At 44.1% G+C, this 16446-nt stretch overlaps 1 protein-coding gene across 3 annotated transcripts; it reads right to left on the bottom strand.

Moving 5' to 3' along the window:
• Positions 1–11859: 11859 nt before the first annotated feature.
• On the bottom strand, positions 11860–16170 carry LOC112112688 (zinc finger protein 436-like). Of its 3 annotated transcripts, none has more exons than XM_026658699.1 (2): positions 16088–16170; positions 11860–14103 (listed from the first exon to the last, which is right to left on the bottom strand). In XM_026658699.1, the coding sequence occupies exon 2, from the start codon at positions 13888–13890 to the stop codon at positions 13033–13035; it is 858 nt and encodes a 285-aa protein (XP_026514484.1). In that variant the 5' UTR covers positions 13891–14103; positions 16088–16170; the 3' UTR covers positions 11860–13032. The 3 variants fall into 3 exon arrangements, with proteins under 3 accessions (XP_026514484.1, XP_026514485.1, XP_024064458.1); XM_026658700.1 differs by having other exon boundaries at positions 11860–14100; positions 16088–16160; XM_024208690.3 differs by having other exon boundaries at positions 11860–14100; positions 16012–16088.
• Positions 16171–16446: the final 276 nt, after the last annotated feature.

Consider the following 16446-nt stretch of genomic DNA (forward strand, 5'->3'; position numbering starts at 1 on the left):
TTTTGATTTAAGCGATGCATAATATTGATGGCCCACTTCAAAAGGGTGAATGTATCTTTTAACCACTTACCAACTAAATCAGATGTTAGGTAATTTAACTAATTAAAAATGGCAGTAGACACAGTGCTAGAGTATCTTTTTTTTTTTCTTTCTTTCCAGCATTATTCATTTCAGGTCTTGTTTTTTGTTTGTTTCAGAAAAATATCTTTCAGGATTTGGTAAGTTCCATTTTCCTCTATTATGAAAAAGCAGCCACTCCATAGTTAAGACTGAATATTCCTGTCCATTATAAGCATGGTTCTCTCCCTTTTTCTAATATACTAAGTGAAAGGTATTTTAGCTTTATACTTAGGATGCATAATCTTTGGGCAGAGGAAATATGAGTGTATTTGAGGTTATTGAGAGAAGGCATTTTTGAGATATAGTACTCAGAAAAACAGGTAGTCACCATAGTTTGAAACCATGGTGTTCTTGTAAGGATTGGAGCATTCAGATTTCTGATTTGGATTTAACAAAGATTTTTTTCCTGGCCATAAAAGTGGTACCAAGTTATATTATATTAAGACTGAATGTATTTGGACAAATCTTCAGCTGTTTTTGTACCTTTGTTTCAGTGATCAGAAATGCCCGAAGATTTGCAGGTAATTAAAATTGACATGTTACCAGGCCATGCTCCCAGTGTCTATTCAGGATGTGTCTTTCACTTTCTGCTTCTTATCTGTGTCTATTACTGCTTTGTTCTTCCTGCCTTTCTCTCACACATACACCTCTACTGAAACAATACCCACTGAAACCCTTCTGCCCACATATGCCTCACATGTGCCTTTCTCTTGGGCCGTATGATTTGCTTGTGTTATTGGTGGAAAACGCTATTGTTTCAGCTACCTGGTTACATAGAGGAGCTCAATTACTTTTCCCATTGATACTGAATGAAAGGCAGTTGTTAGACCCACCATCTTTTATGGGGTTTAGCCCAACCCATAACATTATAAACAACAAAGAGCTCAGAGGAACAGAAATATGAGTCAGCAGTGTAGCACTGTTGCAAAAAAGAAAACATCATGCTGGGATGTATTAGCAGGAGTGTTGTAAGCAAGGCACGAGAAGTCATTCTTCCACTCTACTCCAGGCTGATTAGGCCTTAGCTGGAGTATTGTGTCCAGTTCTGGGCACCACATTTCAGGAAAGATGTGGGCAAACTGGAGAAAGTCCAGAGAAGAGCAACAAAAATGATTAAAGGACTAGAAAACATGACCTATGAGGGAAGATAGAAAAAAATTGGTTTGTTTAGTCTGGAGAAGAGGAGGCTGAGGGGTGAAATAACAGTTTTCAAGTACATAAAAGGTTGTTACAAGGAGGAGGGAGGTAAATTGTTCTTGTTAACATCTGAAGATGGGACAAGAAGCAATGGGCTTAAATTGCAGCAAGGGAGGTTTAGGTTGGACATTAGGAAAAGCTTCCTAACTGTCAGGGTGGTTAAGCACTGGAATAAATTGCCTAGGAAGGCTGTGGAATCTCCATCATTGGAGGTTTTTAAGAGCAGGTTAGACAAACATCTGCCAGGGGTGGTCTAGATAATATTCTTCTTCACCTTGCCACCAGTGCAGGGGACTGGATTAGATGACCTATTGAGGTCCCTTCCAGTCCTACACTTCTATGATTCTATTAAATCTGATTCATTGAGAGATCTGTGCTGTAGCCCCTAATTTATTCCATCTGAGTAGAGTGAGGCCTCAGAAGGGAACATGTATCAGAAGTGTCTTGCTTTCATGTGGAGAATCATGCTTAAATCCATGACTTGTTAGACATAACTATTATCCACCCACATTCAGCCCCAAAACACAAGCCGATCCAAATTTGGATGGGAGCTCTCCTGTATGTGAAGCGTCCTGCCCCTGTGGTTCAAATATTGTCCCACCTCAGAACAAGACCATCTTGAAAGAATGGTTTTCTTATTTGGCTATGAATGTTTAGCCACCTGTCACACGTAGCTTAGCACTCAAACAGTAGTTCATCTAGCCAGGATGGGCAGGGATGGTGTCCCCAGGGCTGGTTCCAGGCACCAGACGAGGAAGCACGTGCCTGGGGCGGCACATTGTAAGGGGCGGCATTCCGGCCAATCTTCGGGTGGCACAGTCCACAGTCCGGCTGCCCTGCCACTTTGTTTTTTTTTTGTTTTGCTTCGGCAGTCCGGCCGCATTTTTTTTATTTTATTTTTTTTGGCTTGGGGGGCAAAAAAGCTAGAGCTGGCCCTGGGTGTCCCTAGCCTCTGTTTGCCAGAAGCTGGAAATGGGTGACAGCGGATGGATCACTTGATGATTACCTGTTCTGTTCATTCCCTCTGGGGCACCAGGCATTGACCACTGTCGGAAGACAGAATACTGGGCTAGATGGACCTTTGGTCTGACCCAATATGGCCGTTCTTATGTTCTTAGTGTCAGTGCAACGAAAACACCCATGATTTAGGTGCTTTAATAAATGCTCCTCTAGGAGCTACTGCAAATATCTACAACCACCGTTCTCAACATCTTTGACGTAAATAACATACAAAATGAGACAACTCCATATTTATGTGGGATGGAGGTAAATCTGGGCCTTAAATGTTATCTGTAAGTTATTTTCTTCCTATCATAGCTGGAGATAACTTTTAGTCTGGTAAAGGGAGGGTGAGGGAAGAATAGGCTTTTCGAGGAGATGGATATTACACCCCATTTGTAGGTCCTGATATGGATAACTGAGAAGTTTGAGCAATGCTGCTGTGAGCTGAGGACAGAGAGATCTGATTGTGGGCATTCTATACAATTTCTTGGATTCTCTGAATTTCCTTTAGTGATGGTCACAGGGAGACAAGGCAGATTTCTGGCTTTTAGGGCTAGATTTTCAAGAGTTCATCACAATGGCTCTGGAGCTGTTTTGAAAATTTGGCGGGCTCATTCTAGCAGGTTTCTCATCCACACCTAGGACTGGAGGGTCATTATATCCTCCTATTCCCTCTTCCACTTAATACCAGGGATATCACATTCACCTCTCTCATTACCCTCAACCCTTCCTACATGCACAATATTAGCCATCCAAAAGAGGTAGGTCTGTCATCCCCAGCTGAATGTACCCAAATACCCCTCTTTCTCCAACTACCAGTTCAACCACAATCCCCTGTAATAGAAACCTAAAGATAAAACAAAACACAATAAAACAAATTCCCTCCACACTGAACGAGTAGCACCTCTTCCATCAGATGAGCAAATACCATTCCAAATGCTCGCTCCATAAATGAGAAAATGTCAAACACTCCTATCTTCTCACCATGCCCCCACCAAATACCCCACCCGCAAATAACTCCCTCCCAGAAATAGCTAACGAAAACATGCCTGATCATGTTTCCACTCCCTGTTCTTAGGAGGTGGCTGGAGGAGATGGGGGAGAAGATAGTCCTTCCTGTAGGGGATAAATGGATTTAAAGACCTCTTTCTCTAAATCCAGGACAATGAAACACTACTCATGAACTTCTGGTGCACAGACGCCTACTTTCAGCTTTCCCCAGGGTGCTCCACCACTGCTCGACCCCACCCCTTTCCCCAAGGCCCGACCCTTGCTCTGCCTCTTCCCACCCCTGCTCCACCCCACCCCACCTCTTCCCAGCCCCATTCCACCCCCTCTCCCAAGCGTGCCCTGCCGTCGCTCCACTTCTTCCTGTCCCCGCTCCTCTCCCTCCCCCCAGCGCCTCCTGCATGCCACCAAACAGCTGATTGACGGTGGGCAGGAGGTTCTGGAGGGGATGGGGAAAGAGCTGATCTGTGGGGCCTGCCAACAGCTGATCGGCAGGTGGCCGATGGGTGCTGAGCACCCACTATTTTTTCCCCATGGGTGCTCGAGCCCCGGAGCACCCATAGAGTCAGTGCCTTTGGGCTAGTGTAAGGAATCATGATGACATTCAAACCAATAACAATATGCTTATAAACCTGATCATTTAACTTGTAATTTTTGAAACTCTACGACTTTTATGATAAAATGAACATGGACTGAATAGAATGTGATGGCTTCCCAGATGTTATTAACTTAAAGGAATAACATATTTAAAATGACTAGTTGTGAATATGTAAGTATTAATAATGTTTTTTGGATGATCTATACCAAAAGGAAAACTCTCTTTCCTCCTTCCAGTGAATGTGACTCTGGATCAAAAAACAGCACATCCTGAACTCCGGGTGTCAGAGGACCTCAAAAGTGTGAAATGTGCAGACATAACGGGGGAACAACCTGAAGATCTGGACACTGTTGATTCTTATCGCTGTGTCCTGGGCTCTGAGAGATTTAACTCTGGGAGACATTACTGGGAAGTGGAGCTTAAGAACAAGACTATGTGGCACCTGGGGGTTTGTGCTGAATCAGAAAACAGGGAGAGGTACAAAAGTATAGCACCTGAAGATGGATACTGGGCCATAAGGTTGTGGAATGGAGAATACAAAGCCCTCTCCACTCCTCGGACAACAATCACCTTGGAAATGAAACCCACAAGGGTTGGGATTTTTCTGGACTATAAGGCAGGAGAGCTCTCATTTTACAATTTGTCTGATGACTCCCATATCTACACTTTCAAATATAGCTTCCCTGGGACACTCCGGCCTTTCTTCAGTCCAGGTATACATGGATCTAAAGAGGATGCTCCCCTGACCATCTTCCCAGTTACAGCCTACCAAACAGCTGATCGGCAGGTGGCCAATGGGTGCTGAGCACCCACTATTTTTTTACCATGGGTGCTCAAGCCCTGGAGCACCCATAGAGTCAGGGGGGAGGGATAGCTCAGTGGTTTGAGCATTGGTCTGCTAAACCCAGGGTTGTGAATTCAATCCTTGAGGGGGCCATTTAGGGATCTGGGGGTGCAAAAAAATAGTTGGGAGATTGGTCCTGCTTTGAGCCAGGGGTTGGACTAAATGACCTCCTGAGGTCCCTTCCAACCCTGATATTCTATGATTCATAACTACCATTACAATTTTCTATCTATGTCAGGCACACACAGGAAAAATGTTTGATGATGGGGAAATATCAAGTCGAGCTGGTTGAAAATTGAGGGTCAAAATGTTTTTTCTTTGGAAAATACCATTTCATCGATATCTGAACTTTCCATGGGAGTGTGTCGATTTCAACAAAACTTAATTTAGAAAAAAAATTAAACAAAGCATTTCATTAATGCTGAAATGCCCCTTTTGATACTTACGGAACAAAACATTTTGATTTTTTGTTTCAAAATGACCTTTGTTTAACATTTTATTGTATATAATATAACACTGGTCTACAATTTTTGAGAAGTCGTCTGCTTCAGAGATAAAATGTGCTATTTATTATGTATTTTGATGTGCTGAATTCAAATATGACAATTAAAACAACTGATTGGCTACTGTTTCTAAGATATTTAAGTTTTTACATTTGATGTCTATGTATATTGTGTAGATAGTAGAGTTTTAATCATAAATTGTAAACCTAGGTCTTTTCATGTGTTTATGGTTGCTTTACATGATAATATTTCACCTGTCCTGTTTATGTAATACTTTAAAAATCAGCAAAAGGGTTATATAAATACAATTTATTATGAAACAAAAGGCAAAAAACTATTATGTACATAGTTTAGTCTTATTCAGTGTCTACTCGGCGCTTCTTGGCTTGTCTCTTGTATTCATTAAATGGAGCATCTCTTGTCACTGTCCAGCAATAGTCTGCAAGCATTGATGGGCTCCATTTGCCCTGATAGCGTTTCTGCATCGTTGCAATGTCCTGGTGAAATCGCTCGCCGTGCTCGTCGCTCACTGCTCCACAGTTCGGTGGGAAAAAATCTAGATAAGAGTGCAAAAAATGTATCTTTAGTGACATGTTGCAACCAAGGCTTTTGTATGCCTTGAGGAGGTTTTCCAACAACAACCCGTAGTTGTCTGCCTTGTTGTTTCTGAGAAAATTTATTGCCACTAACTGGAAGGCTTTCCATGCCGTCTTTTCCTTGCCATGCAGTGCATGGTCAAATGCATCATCTCGAAGAAGTTCATGAATCTGAGGACCAACAAAGACACCTTCCTTTATCTTAGCTTCACTTAACCTTGGAAATTTTCCACGGAGGTACTTGAAAGCTGCTTGTGTTTTGTCAATGGCCTTGACAAAGTTCTTCATCAGACCCAGCTTGATGTGTAAGGGTGGTAACAAAATCTTCCTTGATTCAACAAGTGGTAGATGCTGAACACTTTTCCTCCCAGGCTCCAATGACTGTCGGAGTGGCCAATCTTTCTTGATGTAGTGGGAATCTCTTGCACGACTATCCCATTCGCAGAGAAAACAGCAGTACTTTGTGTATCCAGTCTGCAGACCAAGCAAGAGAGCAACAACCTTCAAATCGCCACAAAGCTGCCACTGAGGTTGGTCATAGTTTATGCACCTCAAAAGTTCTTTCATGTTGTCATAAGTTTCCTTCATATGGACTGCATGACCAACTGGAATTGATGGCAAAACATTCCCATTATGCAGTAAAACAGCTTTAAGACTCGTCTTCGATGAATCAATGAACAGTCTCCACTCATCTGGATCGTGAACGATGTTGAGGGCTGCCATCACACCATCGATGTTGTTGCAGGCTACAAGATCACCTTCCATGAAGAATGGGACAAGATCCTTTTGATGGTCACGGAACATGGAAACCCTAACATCACCTGCCAGGAGATTCCACTGCTGTAGTCTGGAGCCCAACAGCTCTGCCTTACTCTTGGGTAGTTCCAAATCCCTGACAAGGTCATTCAGTTCACCTTGTGTTATGAGGTGTGGTTCAGAGGAGGAGGATGGGAGAAAATGTGGGTCCTGCGACATTGATGGTTCAGGACCAGAAGTTTCATCCTCTTCCTCGTCTGACTCAAGTGAGAATGATTCTGGTGCATCAGGAACCGGCAGTCCTTCTCCGTGGGGTACTGGGCGTATAGCTGATGGAATGTTTGGATAATGCAGAGTCCACTTTTTCTTCTTTGACACACCTTTCCCAACTGGAGGCACCATGCAGAAGTAACAATTGCTGGTATGATCTGTTGGCTCTCTCCAAAGCATTGGCACTGCAAAAGGCATAGATTTCCTTTTCCTGTTCAACCAGTGGCAAAGATTTGTTGCACAAGTGTTGCAGCATATGTGTGGGGCCCACCTCTTGTCCTGATCTCCAATTTTGCAGCCAAAATAAAGGTGATAGGCTTTCTTAACCATAGTGATTATACTGCGCTTTTGTGATGCAAAAGTCACTTCACCACAAACATAGCAGAAGTCATCTGCACTGTTCACACAAGTACGAGGCATCTCTGCTCACTTTGGCTAAACAGAAATGTGTCCCTTTGCAAAATCAAACACGGACAAATAAGAGAGCATGACACTGTATGATTTCTAGAGCTGATATAGGGCAATTTGTTCATCAGAGTGATGTAAGCTTCGTTATGATTGCATCATCCATGACTTCTAGGAATAACATGATGCAATTCATATCATGTATGATGCAATACCAGCTTCAGATTGCATCATTCATTGTTTTGCCTAAAAAGCAAGTACTGTCCAAACCCAGTCATAGATTTATTCATAGATCCAGTCAAAGATGTATTTTAGTCATTTCTGGTTTAAATTGAGATCCCTTCCCTTTATAACTCACTTATCCTCTGCCATTCCCAAGTCAAGGGTCGTATATACTGACCCAATAGCATATCTTGAAAACTAGAGCCAATCAACAATTTTAAGCATCATTTTCGTTCTCAGTGACCCAGAATTAGTAAAGTTTGACTACATTTATTTCAGAAGCATTTTGGCTGTAGAGCAGTGTAATAAAAGGAATAAAGGCAAAATTGAAACAAAATCTTTTATTTAAATAGATTTCTACTAATCTTGCCTGGTCCCAGTCAAGCCAGAGATTCTCCTTCTGGATCCGGGTTCTGCACATGGGACAGCACAAAGGATCATAGTCCCGCTCTGTCCATGTGTCACAGTGCTGAGAGATGCAGCCCCGGCAGAAGTTGTGCCCACAGTCTACGCTCACCGGCTCCATGAGATAGTTTCTGCAGATGGGACATTTGGTTTCCTCTTGGAGTCCCTGTTCAGAAGTCCCTGAAGCCATGGCTGCTAGGAGCTGGGCTTCCATTATCTCTGCCTTCTGCTCCGAATCAGAAGTGATTTTGCTGATAATGGAAGGTCCCTGCCTGACCTGCTATAAGCTGCTCTCCAGCACAGGAGCAGAAGGTGCAGAAAAAGAAGGGGGTGGGAGAAGGAATAGAGAAAAGATCAGAAAATAAGGAAGTTCAACCTACATAGGATGAGGAGGAGAAGGAATGGGAGGAGAAGGGGATAGAGAAATAAAAAGGGAATGGAAAGAAAAGGTGGAGGGAGGATAAAGAGGGTGATGAATACAAAAAGAAACAAATTTAAGTTGCTCTTAATCTGAAACGAGAGTGTCTCAGACACAGACAGATTTGCAGTGAAATAACTAACGGAATGAATTAAGACCATATAGTTATGTCAGTGACAGTCGTGTGTGTCGATCTGGCCTGGCTGTACTGTGCTAGATGCTGAACAGTCTAATAGTCCCATCCCAGGGACTGCCAGACTTACAATCACTTCCTGGGTTAATATCAGAGGCATCTTGTGACCTGGGAACAAGTTGTGTCCTACTTGCTGCTGGCTGATTCTGACTGGGGCCGATCGGTATCTTCTCCTGTCTTCACCCAGAACCTGACGATTTCTGTACACAGTGACCCTTGAACCAAAGGGTGATTTTTTTTGTGATAAGTTTTATGACTTCTCTGAGTCGACAGTTCACATCCACGCCCATTTCCAGACTCCAGTAAAGCCTCAGGAAAAATGGATTTCGGTTTTAAATTGTTCAAAACCACAAGCAGAAAAGGCAAAGGAACAATTTGTCGCCCACACAGAGAAAATGTAACTACCACCACACGCAGTCAGTCAGTGTGTTTTGCCATGACTAAGACAGAGCACAGATGGTGACACAGCAGAGAGGAGAATGTGTTTGTTTTGGGGATGATTATTCATTTACTAATCTGACCCCATGGCTTCCCCAGGGACAAGCTTGAATTCCACAGAGATGGGTAAATCTCCCGTTTTAAGTGCTGACAGGAACATGTTTGCTCCAGCAGAGATGCCCTGTGCTAATGAGCACAGTAGCATGTGATCTTGTAATGAGAGATTGTATCCTAATACCAAGACACAAGGGAAAAGAAATAACTTTGCCCACACATCCTTGATTCTGGCACTGCCTAACTGAAACTGCTTGACTTTTCAGCCTTAAGAGCTTCCTTTTAAAGTAACAGGTTAAGGATAATGTTGATATTAAGCCCTTCTAATTTTTCTGCTCTTCTATATAATTAGCTAATATGCTGCTACAATCCCCTCTGTTCTTGGCTTTTTTCTCTCCAGTACTCAAATATGGCTGCACAATCTCTTGCTCTTCTCCATTTTAGTCACATACTGAATTTTAATATAAAACCCCCAAAGCTGTTGATAAAGTTTTCTGTTTAGGGATTACTAATATATTATATGCATAAATATTGGTTATTTTTCCTCTAAATGCCCACTATCGATACCAAACCTTTCAGATTTTGCTTTTTTCCCTGTCTAGTTAGCCAATTAGTGTAAATCTTCTCCGAGTTTTCCTCATACTCTCTTAATTATCAAATGCTGATATAAACTTGCCTCAACAGTCACTGGTCCCATAGCCCCTCTCCCCCAAGTCACTGCAGCCCCAACCCCTCTCCCACCCATCACCTCTGTCCCCAGATTCCCCTTCCCTCTCAGCAAGCATTTGTATGTCTAATTTATTTTATTTCTAAAAAGTAGCTTGATGACACTTCCCCAAAATAACTCCCCCAATAACAAGTAGGTGGATGAAACCAGACAATCACTACGCTCTCGAATGAACTCACACAGGAAAATGCTAAAAGACAAAATAGGTGAACACTTTTCACAAAGTGATCACTCCATATCTGACCTCTCAGTTCCCATCCTCAAAGCAAACCTGCCCAACACTTTCAAAAGACAAGCCTGGGAGCTTAAATTCATAACTGCTAAACACCTAAAATCAAGGACTGAACAGACACACTGGATTTATGGCTTATTAGGACAAGCTGTAACCTGCTACCCCTCTCTTTTTGTCCTATGACTGCAGAGGTGTTAATGGTCTGCCTTGAATAGTCACTTACAATATGTGCTATCTACTTATGCCAAACAATCTGTTCCAACTTGCATTATGCTGTGATGCTCGGAGTACATTTCCCAACCCTGCAGAAGAGCTGTGTGTGGCTCGAAAGCTTGTCTCTTTCATCAAGGGAAGTTGGTCCAATAAAACGTATTATCTCACCTGCCTTGTCCCCCAAGAGAGACAGAGTTTAGCCCTAGATTGGATACAAGCTACCACTGGCTGAAGGTTGGGTTGAACAGTGGCATCTGCACATGCCCTTGAGCTATTCAACTTCATGAAAAATGGTACACTCAAAAGCCTGTTGGCTGACTTTTCTGGGCATGCTCAGTGTAATCAGTTTAACTCATAAGCATTAGGTAGGTGACTAACCTGAGACCTAGCTCTCTTGACAACATCATTTTTAACGGGACAGTAGATGCCATGCATTAGCTATGATACATGTACAGAGCTAGCACCGGCGCTGACTTTCATTTTTCTGAGTGGGTGCTTCCACTGCTGCTCTGCCCCACGGCCCCGCCCCATTCCGCCTCTTCCCCAAGACCCCACCCTCACTCCGCCTCTTCCCACCCCACTCCGCCCCAGCTCTGCCCCCTCCCTGAGCACCTCCTACCCACCGCCAAACACACCCATTATTTTTTTCCCATGGGTGCTCCAGCCCCGGAGCACCCACGGAGTCAGAGCCTATGAGTGCTAGAGATCCCTGTGCCCAGATCAGAGCCATGGTTTGACCCTGTGACCCAAAACATCCAGGTATACACACCTCTCCGCATTATTGCAACAGTCTTTGCACAAAATAGGCCTTGTGAGGTATCATTTAAAAACAAATCACTTGCTGCTCAACCATACCATGGTGAAATGTATGTAGCAACACTATATGTAAACTTATGAGTTCCCCCGTATGATGTTACTAGAACATGTTCAAGACCAGACAGCCTTGCCTTGGTAAAGGTGTGACATAGGTCTGTCCTAAACAAAGGAATGCGTGTTTACCTCAATTTACCTATAACAGGACTATCCAGACATCAGCGGGAGGAGATTGCAGAGAACAGAACAATTTGAATTTTAGCTAATACCAGCAGGGGGGAAAAACCATCACCACATGACCCCATGTTACCTTCCTCACATAAACTTTACTTGGAGGAGTAACATTCAGGAGAATACATTGCAAAGGTTTACTGGTGTATAAAGACGGAGGGGCTGAATCTCAAGGGATAAGCAATTGAATCAACTGATTGGATACAATATTACTGTACTTATAAAAGTATATAGAGTGAGGTCTTTTCTGAAAGCTAATGACACACTGGTGATTCATAACATTGTGAAATGTCCATATTAACGCTATATGAGGAAATATGGACACCTAATGATATTATGCTTTAAAGTCGGTGGCCAGACAAGGAGAAATAGGTAGGAGAGAAGGCAGCTATCTACCTGGCTGCAATGAAAGGTGAAATGCAAGTAGGGTGACCAGACAGCAAGTGTGAAAAATCGGGACGGGGTGGGGGGTAATAGGCGCCTATATAAGACAAAGCCCGAAATATCAGGACTGTCCCTATAAAATTAGGACATCTGTTCACCCTAAATGCAAGGTTTAACCAAAAACAATGGAAGCCCCATTTACATAGAAATCAGCAGGGGGTTGGGAAGTCCACAGGAAGGGAAGTAGAGCATGAGGTCATCCTGCCTCTTAAAGCAAGGTCATTGAAATTTGGAAAACAAGGACAGAAGCCATCTTTGGGATCCTTCACTAGACAGACACAAAGGAATAGATCTCTTGCAAGCTCAGAAAGATGGGCACTTCAACCAAGGGAGGGGTTGAAGTCTCTGGGAACTGAATATAGGAAAGAAATCCACTTAGGCAAAGGTCTTTCACCCAGGTGGACAAGGGAAGCCAGCCCCTTGGGCTTCTGCAGAAGATCCTGACTGAGAGAAATTCAGCCCTGGCTGGCAAGAAGGAAGATTGCTGAGAGAAACCATCTTGAATAAAGCCCATACCACGCTAGATTCAGTTTTTGACTTTTAGATGCAAATTTTCACTTTCATTTGCTTGTAACCATCTCTACTTTTATTCCTTTTCTCAGCATCACTTAACCTATGACCTTTTGTTAATACATTTGGTTGACATTGCACGTTGCAGAGCACACAGTCTGGGCAAAATTCAGGACTGGGAGTGCATTGGGGTCACCCTGCTGGTGGTAACCCAGCTGGTAGAGAGCAGGGAGTGGGCCTGCTGTGTTGCTGGGGTCAGAGTGGCTGGACCAGGGTGGCATTTATACACAGACACTCAGGCTGTGACCTGCATGCTTGTTGCTGACTGTGACCGTCCCAGGCAGGGAGTTACAGTAGCAAAGCATTGTGAGGCTCTCAGGGTTACAGGGTCAGAGGTGATGCATCCTCCAACCCTGTGACAGATCCCCAGATCTGGGCAAAAAACCATTGGTGGAACCTCTCAACTTTGCAAAATGCAGCTGTTGTCAGGGGGCTATATCTCAGGAACCCCATATTTAAGTGACCCCAAATTTAGTTCACTCACCCTACCCCACGAACCCATGAGGTACACCAAATATCAGAGCTATCTGAGTAACCATGCAGGTTTTAGAGCACTTAGAAGAGACAAGCATTAAACAGAAAGCTGGTCCTAACGACAGCAGAGGCTGGCAGCCTGCTACAATTTCTCTGCTGTGTGGAGTCTCTCACGTCCAATATGATGTGAACTCTGCTTGAAACATTTGCCACACTATGGACATTTAGGAGGTCTCTATCCTGTATGGATTTGCAGAAGCCAGTTATGATCATAGCCCCAAGTGAAGAGTCACCCACATTCAGGTCCTCTTCGCCGTGTGGATTTTCTGATGTTTAATAAGATGTGAGCTCCGCTGGAAACTTTTCCCACAGTCCAGGCACTTATAGGGTCTCTCTCCTGTGTGGGTCCTCTGATGCGTAATAAGGTTTGAGTTGACACTAAAACTTTTCCCACAGTCAAAGCATTTATAGGGCTTCTCTCCCGTGTGGGTTCTCTGATGCACAATAAGGTGGGAACTCCGACTGAAGGTTTTCCCACAGTCCAAGCATTTAAAAGGTTTCTCTCCCTTATGGATTCTCTGATGCACAATAAGCTGTGAGCTCTGAACGAATGTTTCCCCACAGTCAGTGCACTTATAGGGCTCCTCTCCTGTGTGGATTCCCTGGTGTCTAATAAGGTGTGACTTCTGAGTGAAATTTTTCCCACAGATGAGGCACTTATGGGGTTTCTCTCCCAAATGGAGACTCTGATGTCTAATAAGGTGTGAGCTCTGTATAAAACTTTTCCCGCAGTCAAGGCATTTATAGGGTCTCTCTCCTGTGTGGAGTCGTTGATGTGAAATAAGATCGGAGCTCTGAATGAAACTTTTCCCGCAGTCCAAGCATTTATAGGGTCGCTCTCCCGTGTGGTGTCGCCGATGTGTAAGAAGGTTTGAGCTCAGGCTGAAACTTTTCCCACAGTCCAAGCATTTATAGGGTCGCTCTCCTGTGTGGGTTCTCTGGTGGGTAAGAAGGTTTGAGCTCAGATTGAAGCTTTTCCCACAGTCCAAGCACTTGAAGGGTCTTTCCCCTGTGAGTGTTCTCTGATGTCTAGGAAGGTGTGAGCTGTCATTAAAACTTTTCCCAAACTCAGTGGATGTGTTTTTTCTCTCTCCCATTTGGATTCCTTGCTGGGATGTGGTTTCCTTGAGATTCCCGCAGCCGCTCCCACAACAAATAGATTTATCCACTTTTTTCCTAGCTGCCTCTCTTACAACTCTGGAAGAAATTCCCTTCAGTTCTTCCTGATAACGTCCTGTGCAGTTACACTTGCTGAGGATTTTCTGCTAAGGATTCTCCTCCTTTGTTCTCACTCACTGTCCCATCACCTGCTGGGAGAGAGAGAGAGATACAATCCAGAGAGGAGTCATTCCGTGGGCCGGAAAGAAAGGAGAACAGCAAAGAGCGGAAACGCAACATAATAAGTGTTTAGGAGATTGAGGAATTGGATTCTGCCTCCCCATCCCATCCAAGCACTCAGGGGGAAACAAAGTCAGGGCAGAAACTCCTGCCAGCTATCAGTTAGGACAGGTGGGAAGCCAGGAGTATATGATTTATGGCAGTGCAGTGTAGCCATGTCGGTCCCAGGGTATTAAAGAAACAAGGTGGGTGAGGTAACATCTTTTATTGGACCAACTTCTGTTGGGGAGAGAGACAAGTTCATGAGTGCATGATGACACCTACTGGTTCAACCCTGGTTGGATTGAGGTGATGCAGAACTGGGGGAGTCTGTTCCCAAATAGAGCTGGGTTAAATTTTTTGGCCAGAGTTTAGTTGCTGAAGAACATAGTTTCAGTCGACCTGAAACTATTTGTGAATTTGATAGAACTCACCAAATAATTTCTTCCCCCCCCCCACCCCAAAATTGTGGCGGGACCAAGGCACCTTTCATAAAATGGCCAGAAGAGAAGATATTGGTGCCTCCTTTATAACCTTTACCCTGGCGGCTAGGACACTTGCTTGGGATGTGGAGAAGGGATTTGAATGTGGGTCTCCCAACATTGCAGGAGTACTAATGTCTTTGGCTAATAATGTTAAAAATTCGGGCCTTATTTCTAATCAGAATTTGTCTGGCTTTAACTTCCAGCCATTAGTTTTTGTTATGCCTTTCTCCGCTAGATGAAAGAAATTTTAAGTAGCTGATATTTTCTCCCTGTAATCAAGTCAATAATTCATGGCAATAGTTCTGCAAAACTGAGGGAATTGTCTATTATTCAATAATTATAGGTGGCAAAACATCAGTGAATACTGAGATTTTTTTTATCAGGATTGATAAGTGAGCAAGAAAATGAGGCAAATCTATGAAAATTTACATATCTTCACTAATTAAACAAAAAAACCAGCAAAATCTGATAGGTTTTTATATTAATAATGCATATGTAGATGAAAACAATAAGCAATATTTACACAGAGATTAATAATGTATAAATACAGAGAAATGGATCAAAATCAGATAGAAAATTATATCCAAATTCAATAAGAGAAAAAATCTGAAGGATGGTCCAGCAATGTTTGATTATTGGAGAGAAAGGTGGCCAGAGAAGTAACTTATAAAGAGATGCATCAGAATTGGAGGGTTTGGGGTTTTTTTCTATATTACCTTCAAAAACTACATTAAGAAAATGTTATTGAGGTTGCAAAGTCCACCACTCACAGCTAGGCTGTGCCAGAATAAAGAGTATCTGGGGAATATCGATTTCATCCGGCGCATTATACTGTAATACAATCTCTAATGCTAGAATCACATACTGCACTGTTCGTTAACACAGGACCTTGCCTCCTTGTAGCTGGGATGTATTTGCTGCAGGAAACATGTCGCTGTCAGCAGCTGAATAGTGAAGAGATTTCTGTGGAATTCGGGGGGGGGGGGGGGCGGGGCTGGGAGGGAGGATGGATGGGAAGTAATGGGTTTGGTTTTTAAAGGAAGAATAACCACCAAACCCACCCTCTCCATTCCCCTCACTGCTTTTCCTTCGTTCTGCCTCCATATTCACCCCCTTCCCTTTCTGACAATCCAGAAACACAAAGGGGAAAACCCAGTGGGTGGGGCCCGTTCCTGGTCTCCCCTTCCCTGTTTCCCCTCCTGAATCCCCCAGTTTGTCTCCCCCACCCCCAGCAGATTCCCCCACAAAGGGGTGCTGCTAAGGTCAGATCAACCCCCAGGCAACTTCACACAGCTGCCAGATCCGAGTCTCCTGGGGCCCTTTGTGCGGTGACTTTCCTGCCCATCCCTCCATCACCTGGAGTCTCCGGCTCAGGAGCTGGTGTTGGCAGAGCCTAGGGATGGCCCAGGGGCTAGTTCCAAAAAGTCCCCACCTGGGCTGGGCACAGAAGGAGCTTTAATGAAGGTCTCGCCCCTGCCCAGACCCGGCTGGGGAGCAGCAGCTGCTGGTTCCTCCCCAGATGACAAGGGAGGAATCAGCAGCTCCTGACCCAGGAAGATAAACAGAGCCAGAGCTTCCCCTCCCCTCCCCGCCGGAGCAAGAACCAGAGCCCTCTGGATACAGCAGCTAATGAACCTTGCACAGCCCTGGCCCAGGGAAGATCTGGGGCCAGAGCCCTTCTCTCTCTGCCCTTGAACTCTAGAAACCTGCAGAGCAAATAGCAGACAGATCAGTGCCACTGAGAAACGCGTCCCCTGCAGCTCGGGGCTCCGCGCAGCCTCTCTAGGGCCA

Source organism: Terrapene carolina, unplaced genomic scaffold (genome assembly GCF_002925995.2).
Source record: "Terrapene carolina triunguis isolate 2854851 unplaced genomic scaffold, T_m_triunguis-2.0 Scaffold502, whole genome shotgun sequence".
Classification (NCBI taxonomy): domain Eukaryota; kingdom Metazoa; phylum Chordata; order Testudines; family Emydidae; genus Terrapene; species Terrapene triunguis.

What these genes read in the sequence shown, in the direction of transcription:
- LOC112112688 (XM_026658699.1), bottom strand. Translation starts at nt 13,890, where the DNA reads ATGGGAGAGAGAAAAAACACATCCACTGAGTTTGGGAAAAGTTTTAAT.